General features: G+C 45.0%; 1 protein-coding gene across 3 annotated transcripts in view; it reads left to right on the top strand.

The window, feature by feature from the left end:
- Positions 1–12,158, top strand: part of grm2a (glutamate receptor, metabotropic 2a) — a 134,799-nt gene that overhangs the window by 110,268 nt on the left and 12,373 nt on the right. For all 3 annotated transcript variants that reach the window (XM_087994530.1, XM_043708473.2, XM_087994532.1), the window contains one exon: positions 8,041–8,878. In XM_087994530.1, coding sequence (XP_087850656.1) covers positions 8,041–8,878 — 838 coding nt within the window. The remainder of the gene's footprint in view (positions 1–8,040; positions 8,879–12,158) is intronic.

Genomic DNA, 12,158 nt, shown 5'->3' with positions numbered 1-12,158 from the left:
GTATGAGGTGATGCATTTTGGGAGGTCAAATGTGAGAGGAAAGTACACAGTAAATGGCAAGACCCTTAGGAGGACTGACATACAGAAGGATCTGGGGGTTCAAGTTCACAGCTCCCTGAAAGTGGCAACAAAAGTGGATAAGGTGGCAAATAAGTATATATCTCAGGCCATTGAAAATAAAAGTTGGTAAGCCATGTTGCAACTGTATAACACTTCGGAGTATTGTGTGCAGTTCTGGTCACCATACTACAGGAAGGAAATGGAGGGGGTGAAAAAGAGATTTACCAGGATGTTGCCTGGATTGGAGTGTATTAGTTGTAAGGAGAGGTTGGACAAGCTTGGGTTGTTTTCGCTAGAGCATCAGAGGCCGAGGGGTAGAAGTCCATAAGATTATGGGAGGCGTGGATAGGGTGGATAGTCAGATACTCTTTTTACCCAGGTTGGAAATATCAAATACTATGGGGCATAGGTTTAAGGTGAGAGGGGGAAAATCTAAAGGAGATTCGCAGGGTAACCTTTTTTACACAGAGGGTGGTAGGTGACTGAAGCGTTCTTCCAGAGGAGGCGGTAGAAGCAGGTACAATAACAATGTTTAAGAGACATTTAGATAGGTACATGGATAGGCAGGGAATAGAATGATACAGACCATACACAGGCAGATGGGATTAGTTTAGAATATATCAGAATCGACACAGATATTTCTGAGCTGCACTGTTCTATGTTCTTTGCCACTCTATAGGAAGCATGAAATTATTGCAGGATCTTCTTTCAAGGTTCTTTTCCTTCTGAAATACTCGGTCTTACAGTGTGTTATTGTTAAGGGGCTTATAAACTGGTGAACACAAGTGACTTCCTCCCTGTGCTATTTCTTGTCTCAATCAAACTCATTCTGGATGTTGATATTCTGAAACCAAGGTCGTTACTCACCACTGTTCTGTAATCCTTAACTAACACAGCTACCCCATGACCTTTCCTACCTTCGTGCCTTCCAAACTGTCAGGAACCCTTGAATATTTAGGTTCTTTCCTTGGTCACCTTGCAACGAACTCTCCGAAATGGCGTGTTCATTCTTATTTACAATTACATTTGTTCATGGGACAGGGGCATTGCTGGGTGGGCCATCAATTATTGCCCTGGAGATGGTAGTGAGTTGGCTTCTTGACCTGCTGCAGTGCTTCAGGGTGCACGGACCCCCACAGTGCCGACACTGAGAGACTGTCAGGTTTTGACCCAGCGACAGTGAAGGAATAATGACATTTTTTTCAGTTCAGGTTGGGGAATGGCTTGGAGGGGAAGTTGCAGCTGCTGGTGTTCCCATTATATTTACTGTCCTTGATGGAAGTGTTTGTGGGTAAGTAGAGTTAAAAAACACACAACACCAGGTTATAGTCCAACAGGTTTAATTGGAAGCACACTAGCTTTCAGAGCGACGCTCCTTCATCAGGTGATTGTGGAGGGCTCGATCGTAACACAGAATTTATAGCAAAAATTTGCAGTGTGATGTAACTGAAATTATACATTGAAGAATTGATTGTCTGTTAAGCCTTTCATCTGTTAGGATACAGCGATAGTTTCACTTCTTTCATGTGTAAATCACAAAACACTTTTTTTTAAAGTTGCATTCTCGGGTTAGCTGTTAACAATGGTGATAGCTAGACAATATGTTGAAGGTGTTAGCCCCCTGTGTTCTCTGTCTATGACCTGATGTTTAGATTGATTCCAATCTAAAAAGTGAAATAACAGAGTTTTACATAAATTCATGCAGTTTTTGAGCTCAGGGTTCTACATGAATCTATGTGGTTTTTGAGCAAAGTGCAATGTAACTCTGCAAGTACCAAATAAATTCACCACACACAATATATGTGTGCATGTGGGTCTTTGTCTGTCTGTGTGTGTGTCTGTCTGGGGTGGGAGTTGTGAGTGTGAGAAAGTGTGTGTGTGTGTGTGTGTAGTGAGTGCAGAGTGTCTTAAGTCTGTGAGGGGGTGCATGTGTGGGAGTCTGTGTGTCTATAAGGGTGTGTGTGGGTGTCTGTGTGCATGTCTGTGTGTATCTGTGTCCGTGTGTATGTGAGAGTGTATGTGTGTAGGAATATCTGTGTGTGTGTCTGTAGTGCAATGGTGATCACCTGTAATGTGACATGAACCCAAGGTCTCGGTTGAGGCCCTCCCTATGGGTACCGACCTTAGCTATCAGCCTCTGCTCAGCCACTTTCCTCTGCTGCTTGTCCTGAAGTCCACCTTGGAGGATGGTCACCCGAAGGTCCGAGGCTGAATGTCCTGGACCACTGAAGTGTTCCCCAACTGGGAGGGAACCCTCCTGTCTGTTGATTGTTGTGTGGGAAGGAGTTATTTGCAGTGCAGGGTGTGGGTGATAGACATTGTTGTTACTGAGCGTCAGTGATGGAGAGAGTGAATGCTTAAAGTGGTGGGGGTGGAGGGGGATGGGGGACCGAGCAAGGGGGTTGCTTTTACCAGGATGGCTTCAAACATCTTGAATGCAATTGGAGCTTCCCCCATCGAGGCAGTTGAGGGGGGTGGAGGGGGGGGGGGGGTGTGGAATTCCATCACATTCCTGACTCGTAGCTGGTGGATGGGCTTTACAGAGTCAGGAAGTGAGTTATTCACCACAATATTCCCAGCCCCGACCCACTCTGGTAACCACTGAGTTTATGTGGTGCATCTAGTTGAGTTTCTGGTCAATGGTAACCCCCCAGGATGTTGGTAGTGGGGGCTTCAGTGATGGTAACATCATTGAATGTCAAGAGGCAGTGGTTAGATTTTCTTCTATTGGAGATGGTCATTGCCTAGCATTTGTATGGCACAAATGTTAATTGTTCCCAATCAATTCAAGCCTATGTTTTGTCCTGGTCTTGCTGCACTTGTTGTTTCAATATCTGAGGAGTTGGGAAAAGCACAGAACATTACAAAATCATCAGCGAGCACCCCCACGACAACTTTCCTCTGGATTCTCATTGGCTCCAATTTTGCCAGAGCTCAGTGGTTTATACTGAGTTAATTGTGGGTGTCACTGGCTGAGTCAGCATTTATTGCCCATTTCTAATTGCCCAGAGGATAGTTAAGAGTTAACTATATTGCTGTGGGGGTGGAGTAACATCACTGAAGTTCAGCTGTGTTGTCTATGTTTGGATGAAGGTAATGAGTGGTTCTGGTGGAACTCAAACTGAGTGTCAACGTGCAGGTTATTACTGCATTAGTGTAACTTTATAGCATTGTCCAACTTTGCTGATGATTAAGAGTCTCAGAGAATTGTTATCAGAAAGAGGCCATTCAGTCTATCTTGCCTGTACTGGCTCATCAAATGAGTAAGATGACTTTGGGCCAATCTCCTGCCTTTACCCCAATACCCTTGCACATTGTTTCTATTTAAATAATAATCCAATGCCCTCTCAAGAGAACACAGTGGCTCAGTGGTTAGCACTGCTGCCTCACAGTGGCAGGGACTTGGGTTTGATTCCACCTTTGGACTGTGAGGAGTTTGCATGTTCTCTCCATGTCTGTATGGGCTTCCTCCACGTGCTCTAGTTCCCTCCCACAGTCCAAAGATGTACAGGTTAGGTGGATTGGTCATGTTAAATTGTCCATAGTGCTCGGGGATGTGTCGGCTAGGTGGGTTATCCATGGTAAATGCAGGATTACAGAGATAGGGTAGGGGGTGGGACAGAGTGGGATGGTCTTTGGAATGTTGGTGAAGACTTGATGGGCCGAATGGCTGCTCCCACACAGTAGGGATTCTATGATTCAAATGTTTTGAATAAACCTGCCTTAATGTGAGGAGTTTTGTGTGTAAGGCAGATGGATTGAAAGTGTTGATTAATGCATGAAGATGTGAAATCGTTGTGATCACAAAGATATGGATTAGGAAGGGGCAGGACTGGCAGCTCAATATTCCAAGTTATGGAATCTTTGGGTGAAAGAAGGATGAATGTTTAAGAGAGATGTATCACAACATTAATGAAAGAGTCAATTATTGCAATAAGGAAGGATTATATCTTAGTAACCTCCTCAATTGAGGTTGTATGAGTAAAACTTAGAAACAGAAAAGGTGGTGACCTCTTTGCTGGGGTGTACTTCAGTCCCTAAACAGTCAGGAAGAAATAGACTTACAGATATGTCAGCAAACCTCACGGAAATGTAAACGAAATAGGGAGACAATAGTGGGCGATTACAACTTCTCCCAGTATTACCTGGTATGGACAAAGTGTGCAAGGCTTTGAGTGCGGAATTCTCAAAATGTGGGAGCTTTTTAATTCAGCATGTAGAAAGTCCTACAAGTGAAAGGTTGCTGTTGGAAGTAATCTAAGGGAACAAAACCAGGCAAGTGGTAAATGAGGCAGAGGGGGAATATTTCGGTGAACGTGACTATAATTTAGTAAAATTTAAGTTGTATGGACAAAGACGGAGATGAAATGGAAATAAAAGTTCTGAATTGGGAGAAGGCCAATTTTAATAGGATAAGACAGGATCTGGCCCAAGTAATAACTAAGTTGCAGGAAACTGCACATCAGAGTATGACTATGAGAGGGAAAATGCACCATCTGAAAACGTCCTGCCCCATGTGTCTGTAATGGTGAATAGATTAATTTCTGTCTTTGTGCCACCACGTCACCCATCATATTGTTGGACATTTTGTGAATTCAGGTAAAGAGCTTTTTTCCTTTCTTTAAGCACTGTTACCTGAATGGAGTTTACTTACTGATGTACTGATTAATGGTAAACTCCTTGTCCAGTCACTGCTTATCATTAAGCCAAATCGCTATTAGATTAGATTACAGTGTGGAAACAGGCCCTTCGGCCCAACAAGTCCACACCGCCCCGCGAAGCGCAACCCAGACCCATACCCCTACATTTACCCCTTACCTAACACTACGGGCAATTTAGCATGGCCAATTCACCTGACCTGCACATCTTTGGACTGTGGGAGGAAACCGGAGCACCCGGAGGAAACCCACGCAGACACAGGGAGAACGTGCAAACTCCACACAGTCAGTCGCCTGAGGCGGGAATTGAACCCGGGTCTCAGGCGCTGTGAGGCAGCAGTGCTAACCACTGTGCCACCGTGCCGCCCTTATTGAACAATATAGGTTGCCGCTATATTGTTCAATTGTCTCAATGTTTCTCCTTGGATTCCTCAATCTCCTTCCATCTGAAGATTTCCATCTTGTTGTAGTGCTGATGAAAGGATGGAGCAAGATGGATTGAGTGGTTTGCAGATGATAAAGATTGGTAGAATGGTTAATAGCAAACAAGATGGTTGTAGGTTACAGGAAGATACGGTTGGGTTGTTCAGATGGGCAGACCAATGGCAGATGGTATTTAACCCCATTAAGGGCAATGTGATGCACTTTGGAAGAACAAACAAAATGAGGGAATATTTAATGAATGGGCAGGTCATTGGGTAGCTTAGAGGAAGGGGGAGCCAGGGGTAATTATTTGCAGATCCATGAAATCAGGAGAGCATGTTAAGAAGGTATATGGGAGACCTGCTTTTATCTGGCATAGAGTATAACAGCAAGGAGGTAATGTTGGAGTTGTACAGTGTATTGGTCAGGCCACATCTGGAGTACTGTGTGCCAGTCACCTCACTACAGAAAGGATGTGAAAGTACTCATGGGGGTACAGAGGAGATTCACCAGGATATTACCTGGGATGGAGAAATTGAGTTGGAAGGAGAGACTTGGATTATTTTCTTTACAGCAGAGAGAATAAGGGGGGACATGATTGAGATGGATAGGATTATGAGGAGTATGGGCAAGGTGAATAGTGAGCAACTGTTCCCTTTGGTTGAGGGGGCAATTATGAGAAGGCATAGTTTTAGGGTAAGGGGCTGAAAATTCAGGGAGCATTTGGGAAAAATTATTTTTCATTCAGAGAATGGTGGGAATCTGGAATGTACTGCCTGGGAAGTTAGTGGAGGCTGGAAACCTTACAACCTTTATAAAATATTTGGATGAGTACTTCAAATATCATAACATTCAAGGGTATGGGATAAGTGCAGGAAATTGGGATTAGCGCACCTTTAGTGATAGTTATGTCGGTGCAGACTCGATGGACCGAAGGGCCTTTTCTGTGCTGTATGAATCTATAAATTCATGAATCTAGACATCAACTTATGCTCGGCCAGTCGAGTATACCAGCAGTTTCTATTTTCATAGGAGATTCTTATCATAGACCCACCCAGACCCATTCCCCTACCCTATTACTATACATTTCCGCTGACTAATGCACCTAACCTACACATCCCTGAACACTATGGATAATTTAGCACATCTTTGGACTGTGGGAGGAAACCAGAGCACCCAGGGGGAACCCATTGAGACATGGGGAGAATGTGCAAACTCCATACAGACAGTCGCTCAAGGCTGGAATCGAACCTGTGTCTCTGGCGCTGTGAGGCAGCTGTGCTAACCACTTGCATTCAAAGAATTTTGTTCATGAGAGTTCTGAATGCTTACAGTGATCCATTGGGGAAATTGAAAATGTTAAGGACTTATTGAAATGGGGAAGATTCTCTGATGCGTAACTTCAGGCACTGGAGGGATGGGTTTCAAAGGATGGTATGTTGTTGATAGGATTGGTCAGCTTACTCACACAAGATCTGTTCCCAGAGTGAGAAAGTTCTTCACTGACTCAGTCACTCCAATGAAGCTGTAAGGACTCATCTATATCTCTAGATTCAATGACCATACTCTTCATCATTGGGTGAAGACCATCGTCCTTGTAAGGTGCTGGGAAACAATGGGAGCTTTTCCGACTGAGGTTGCTAATTTTTGCAAGTTGAGAGATGTGGGGCAATAGTGGGAAAGTGAAACCGTGATGTCAGGCAGTCAGGATTTAAACTGAAGTTGAAAAGAGGAAGTGCTGCAGAAACTCAACGGGTCCGCAACTGCGGAGAGAGACAAACAGATGTAATATTGAGTCTGATATGACTCTTCAGTTCTCAAGATTTGAAACGTCAACTGTTAATCTCTTCACTGATGCTGCCGTGACCACTGAGTTTCTCAACATTTCCTCTTCTTATTCTACGTTTCCAGCATCCACAGTGTCTTGCATTGAATGGAGTGGCTAGCTGGCAGGCCGAGTGATACCTTTGTGCATCGGGTGGTGGGAGGGCCTGTGCCATTTACTGCAGGCCTGCTGAGGCTGGCAGCAAGACGTGTGCCCCAGTGTGAAGCCTGGTGGCAATGCCCCACTATGTGAGCTGAGCGTGGCATGCAGGGCTGTCCCTACATCCCAGACCGTGACGGAGCAGTGAAAAAAGGCAGCAGTCAGAGCTTTGGGGTAAGTTGGGCACGGGGTGGGTCTGAGAGAGTCTTGGGGACATAGACCTTGATAACAGAAGCGACCAGGAGAGTGAGATTTCTTTTCTGAGAAGCAAGCTTTCGGAGTCTGGTTGGTACAGATAGAGTCAGAGTCATACAGCATGGAAACAGACCCTTCAGTCCAACACGGCCATACCTGCCAAGCTTCCCAAACTGAACAAGTCCTATTTACCTGCATTTGGCCCATATCCCTTCAAACCTTTCCACTAGGTGTACCTGTCCAAACATCTTTTAAATGTTGTCGCTGTACCTGCATCCACCACTTCCTTTGGCAGTTCATTCCACACTCCTCTGCATGGAGATGTCGCCCCGTGGCCCCTTTTAGATCTTTCTCTCCTCACCTTGAAAACTTGTCCCCACAGTTTTGGACTCCCCAATCCAAGAGAAGATACCTTGGCTATTCACCTTATCCATTTTCCTCATGATTTTATAAACCTCTATAAAGTTACCCCTCAACCTCCTGGACTCTAGTGAAAAATGTCCCAGCATTTCCAGCCTCTCCTTTATAACTCAAATCCTCGAGTCCTGGAGACGCCACAGTAGATGTTTTCCAAACCCCCTCCAGTTTAGTAGTATTGTTCCTGTATGTTCGGGGAATTTTTGTCCAGCCTGTTGGGTTGCCAAACAGCTGGCATCACTGGTTCAGGGATTTGGTTGAATGGTGAGGTACACTGACTCTCTTCTTTCCATATTGTGCCAGGTCGCCAACCTGCTGCGCTTGTTCCAGATCCCCCAGATCAGCTATGCCTCCACCAGCGCCAAACTGAGCGACAAGTCCCGCTACGATTACTTTGCGCGGACTGTGCCACCCGATTTCTACCAAGCGAAGGCCATGTCGGACATCCTTCGCTTTTTCAACTGGACGTACGTGTCCACTGTGGCGTCTGAGGGCGACTACGGCGAGACGGGCATCGAGGTGTTTGAGCAGGAGGCCCGTGCCAGGAACATCTGCATCGCCACCTCAGAGAAGGTGGGCCGCTCCATGGACCAGAAGAGCTACGACGGCGTCATCAAGGCCCTGGCGCAGAAGCCCAGCGCCCGCGTGGTGGTGCTCTTCACCAAGAGCGAAGACGCGCGGGAGCTGCTGACTGCCGCCCACCGGCTCAACTTCACCTTCACCTGGGTGGCCAGCGACGGCTGGGGCGCCCTGGAGAACGTGGTGCGGGGAAACGAGCAGGCGGCGCGGGGGGCCATCACCATCGAGCTGGCCGCCCACCCCATCGTCGAGTTCGCCGCGTACTTCGTCAACCTCCACCCGACCAACAACCACAGGAACGCCTGGTTCCGGGAGTTCTGGCAGCAGAGGTTCAACTGCAGCTTCCGCCAGCGGGAATGCACCAGCAACACGCTCAGGAAGGAGAACTACCAGCCAGAGTCCAAGATCATGTTCGTACTCAACGCCGTCTACGCCATGGCCCACGCCCTCCACAACATGCAGCAGGCACTCTGCCCGAACACCACCAAGCTCTGCGATAACATGAGGCCCCTGAATGGCAAGAGGTTTTACAAGGATTACATCATAAAGGTTCACTTTGATGGTAAATGCGCTCTTCCTTTGTACTTCGCTCCATTCCAGGGAAAGAAACGCTCACATCATAGCACGTGTCGCGACCTCAAAACCTGCCCAATGTGCGTGGCAGAACGTTGCAGCCAATTTGCCCGTAGCAAGGTCCCATGAGCAGCCCGGTGATAAATGATGAGCCAGTCCATGGTAGTGCTGTTCTCAGGATCGATATTATCTGGACGGTCCCTCACCCTTCTTCAAGATAGTGTCCCAGGCGCTTCCACAACTCAGTTTTCCAAAAGGCAGCACATCCGTCAATGCAGCATTCTTTCAGTGCTCTGGCTGGGTGTCTTCAAGTCAAGCCTTGTTTGATTGTACCATTCCCTATCCTGGCCTGTTGATACTGTTTGACCAGAGCTTGAAACTGAGACTCGATCTCAGTTCCGGAGCACGGAACTGGTTCTCAGTGATGAAGGGATTATGCCTGAAACATCGATTCTCCTGCTCCTCAGATGCTGCCTGACCTGCTGTGCTTTTCCAGTGCCACACTTTGCAACCGTGACTCACCAGGGCTGAGTGTGGGCTCTGGGACGGGCTCAATCACGAGTCAGAAAGAGACGGTTAAAATCTCAGTTATGAGAATACCAAAAAAGCCGGTACTTTGTTATGAGCTGTTATTATTACATTCTGATAAAGCATACAATGCTTAGAAGAAACAAATCTTAAAAAGATAAGCAGCAAGATTCCACGTATAAATTAAAATGCCATAACAAATCTTTATTATACAATCTTGAACAAAATGAACATATTCAACAATAACGAAATAATTCTATTTTGATCAGATAATTCAATGATTCTAAACAATATGCATCTAAATACGCAACAGAGACTCGAACATTCTACACTAACATGAGGCAAATGTGAGTTAGCAAACAAATTGTGAATGAACACAATACAGAGTGTAATTTAAATACAGATTCTACATTAAATGGCAAGTCAACAGACAAGACAGTTCCCATCCAGATGTTAGGGACACATTGGGTCATCACATCTCAATGGGTCATCACATTCTTCTTTTCAAAGGATTCCAAATCTTCATTTTTGAAGGCCTAAGTTAAGAATGCCCTCCAATCCTTTGCCGACGCAGAATGCCCAAGTGATTGCTTACAAATTGGTAGTTCAACCTCTGCTCCCGGGACAGAGATCCCCAGGATTCCTGATAGGCTCACAAACAATAATTGCCAGCACGTTTCACTGACAGGCCCCTGAATTTTGCTAAATTCAAATCATAGGAGCATCAGAACAGGAGTAGGCCATTCAGTCCATCAGTCTTACCCCACCTTTCAAACAGATCAAGGCTGATCATCTACCTTGATGCCATTTTCCTGTAGTGGGCTGCATGGTGGCGCAGTGGTTAGCACTGCTGCCTCCCAGCGCCAGAGACCTGGATTCAATTCCCGCCTCAGGTGACTCTCTGTGTGGAGTTTGCACATTCTCCCCGTGTTTGCGTGGGTTTCCTCCAGGTGCTCCGGTTTCCTCCCACATTCCAAAAATGTGCAGGTTAGGTGAATTGGCTTTGCTAAATTGCCCGTAGTGTTGGGTGTAGGGGAATGGATCTGGGTGGGTTGCGCTTTGGCTGGTTGGTGTGGACTTGTTGGGCCGAAGGGCCTGTTTCCACACTGTAAGTAATCTGTATTATTTCCACATCCCTTGATGTTATTATTCTCCAGAAATCTATTGACATTGGTCTTGAATGTGCTCAATGATTGAGCTTCCACAGCCTTTGAAGAGAGAGAATTCCAAAGATCTAGCACCCTCTGAGGAATGACATTCCTCCTCATTGTTATACTAAAGGGCTGCCCCTTATTCTGAGACTATGTTCCTTAGCTTTTGACTCACCAGCCGGGGGGAAACATCCCATCACCCATCACCCTATTTCAGTACAATAAACTCATTCTTTAAAACTCTAAAGAACACAGACCGAGTCTCCTCAATCTGTCCTCATAGAACAATTAGCCTGGTCAACTTCCTCCGCACTCCCCCTATGGCAAGCATATCCTTCCTTAGATAAGAAGACTAAAATTATACGCAATATATTACTTGAAGTCTCACCAAGGGTCTCTGAGATTGCAGCAAGAAATCTTTGCTTCTGTACTCAAGTCCCCTTGCAATGAAGGCCAGCATACCATTTGCCTTCCTTATTAATTGTTGCATCTGCATGCTAGCTTTTGGTAATTCATGAACATGGACACTTCAGGACTAATCAGACACTGACAGCTCCTAAGACCTTATTGTTTAACAAATGTCCTGCCTTTCAGTTTTTTTCTGCCAAAGTGGACAATTTCATCCTTATTTGCGTAGAATTCCAATAACCATGACATGTCCGTTCACGTAGCCATATTTGATTGAAGCCTTCCTGGATCTTCGTCATGACTTGTATTTCCAACTAGTTTAGTGGCATCAGCGAATTGGAAATATTGTAATTGGTCCCCACAGCTAAATCATTTAATGTAGATTGTGAACAGCACTAGCATGATCCTTGCGATGCCCTATTCATGACAGTCTGCTATCCTGAGAATGACTCGTTTATTCCTACTCTTTGCTTTCTATCTGTTAACCAATTCACGATACGTATATTATCTCCAATTCCATGCGCTCTAATTTTATTTACTGATCCCCTGTACATAATCTTGTCAAAAGCCTTCTGAAAATCCAAATACACCACATCCTCAAGTTCCCCTCCATCCATGTTGTAAGCAACATCCTTAAAAAGTCAAACAGATTTATAAAACATGATTTCCCTTTCATAACTTCATGTTAGCTTCATTCAATTTTGTTATAATTTTCTAAGTTTTCTAGTTATCATGTCCTGTAAAATAGATTATAACATTTCCTCACTTTAGACATCAATTAGACCTATCATTTTATATTCATCCCCTCTCTCTACTTAAATAGTTGGGTTACATTTGCTACCTTGTACTGTCCAAAATCCTATATAATTATGAAAGATAATCAACAATACATCCACTCACTCTACAGTCACGTCCTTCAACAATCTGAGATCCTTTGGTCGAGGGGATTTATCAATCCAATTTGTTTTTCAAGTACTATATTTTTATTAATCACAATTTTTTTCAGTTCCTGAGTTACACCCGTCTTTTCGTCTAGTATTTCTGAGATTTTCTGTGTCTTTTGGTGAAGACATAGGTCTACATTTAACCTTGTTAATCTTTTCCTTTGCACATACCCAAAGAAGCTTTTACAGTCCAGCTTTATGCTGCTCACTAGTTTGCATTCATATTCTCTTTCTTCTT

This window comes from Chiloscyllium plagiosum, unplaced genomic scaffold (genome assembly GCF_037043375.1).
Source record: "Chiloscyllium plagiosum isolate Xiang-an unplaced genomic scaffold, Cpla_swu_hap1 HiC_scaffold_14, whole genome shotgun sequence".
NCBI lineage: Eukaryota > Metazoa > Chordata > Chondrichthyes > Orectolobiformes > Hemiscylliidae > Chiloscyllium > Chiloscyllium plagiosum.
Note: the sequence above shows the minus strand (reverse complement) of the source record. Positions and strands in the feature narration are given on the sequence as shown.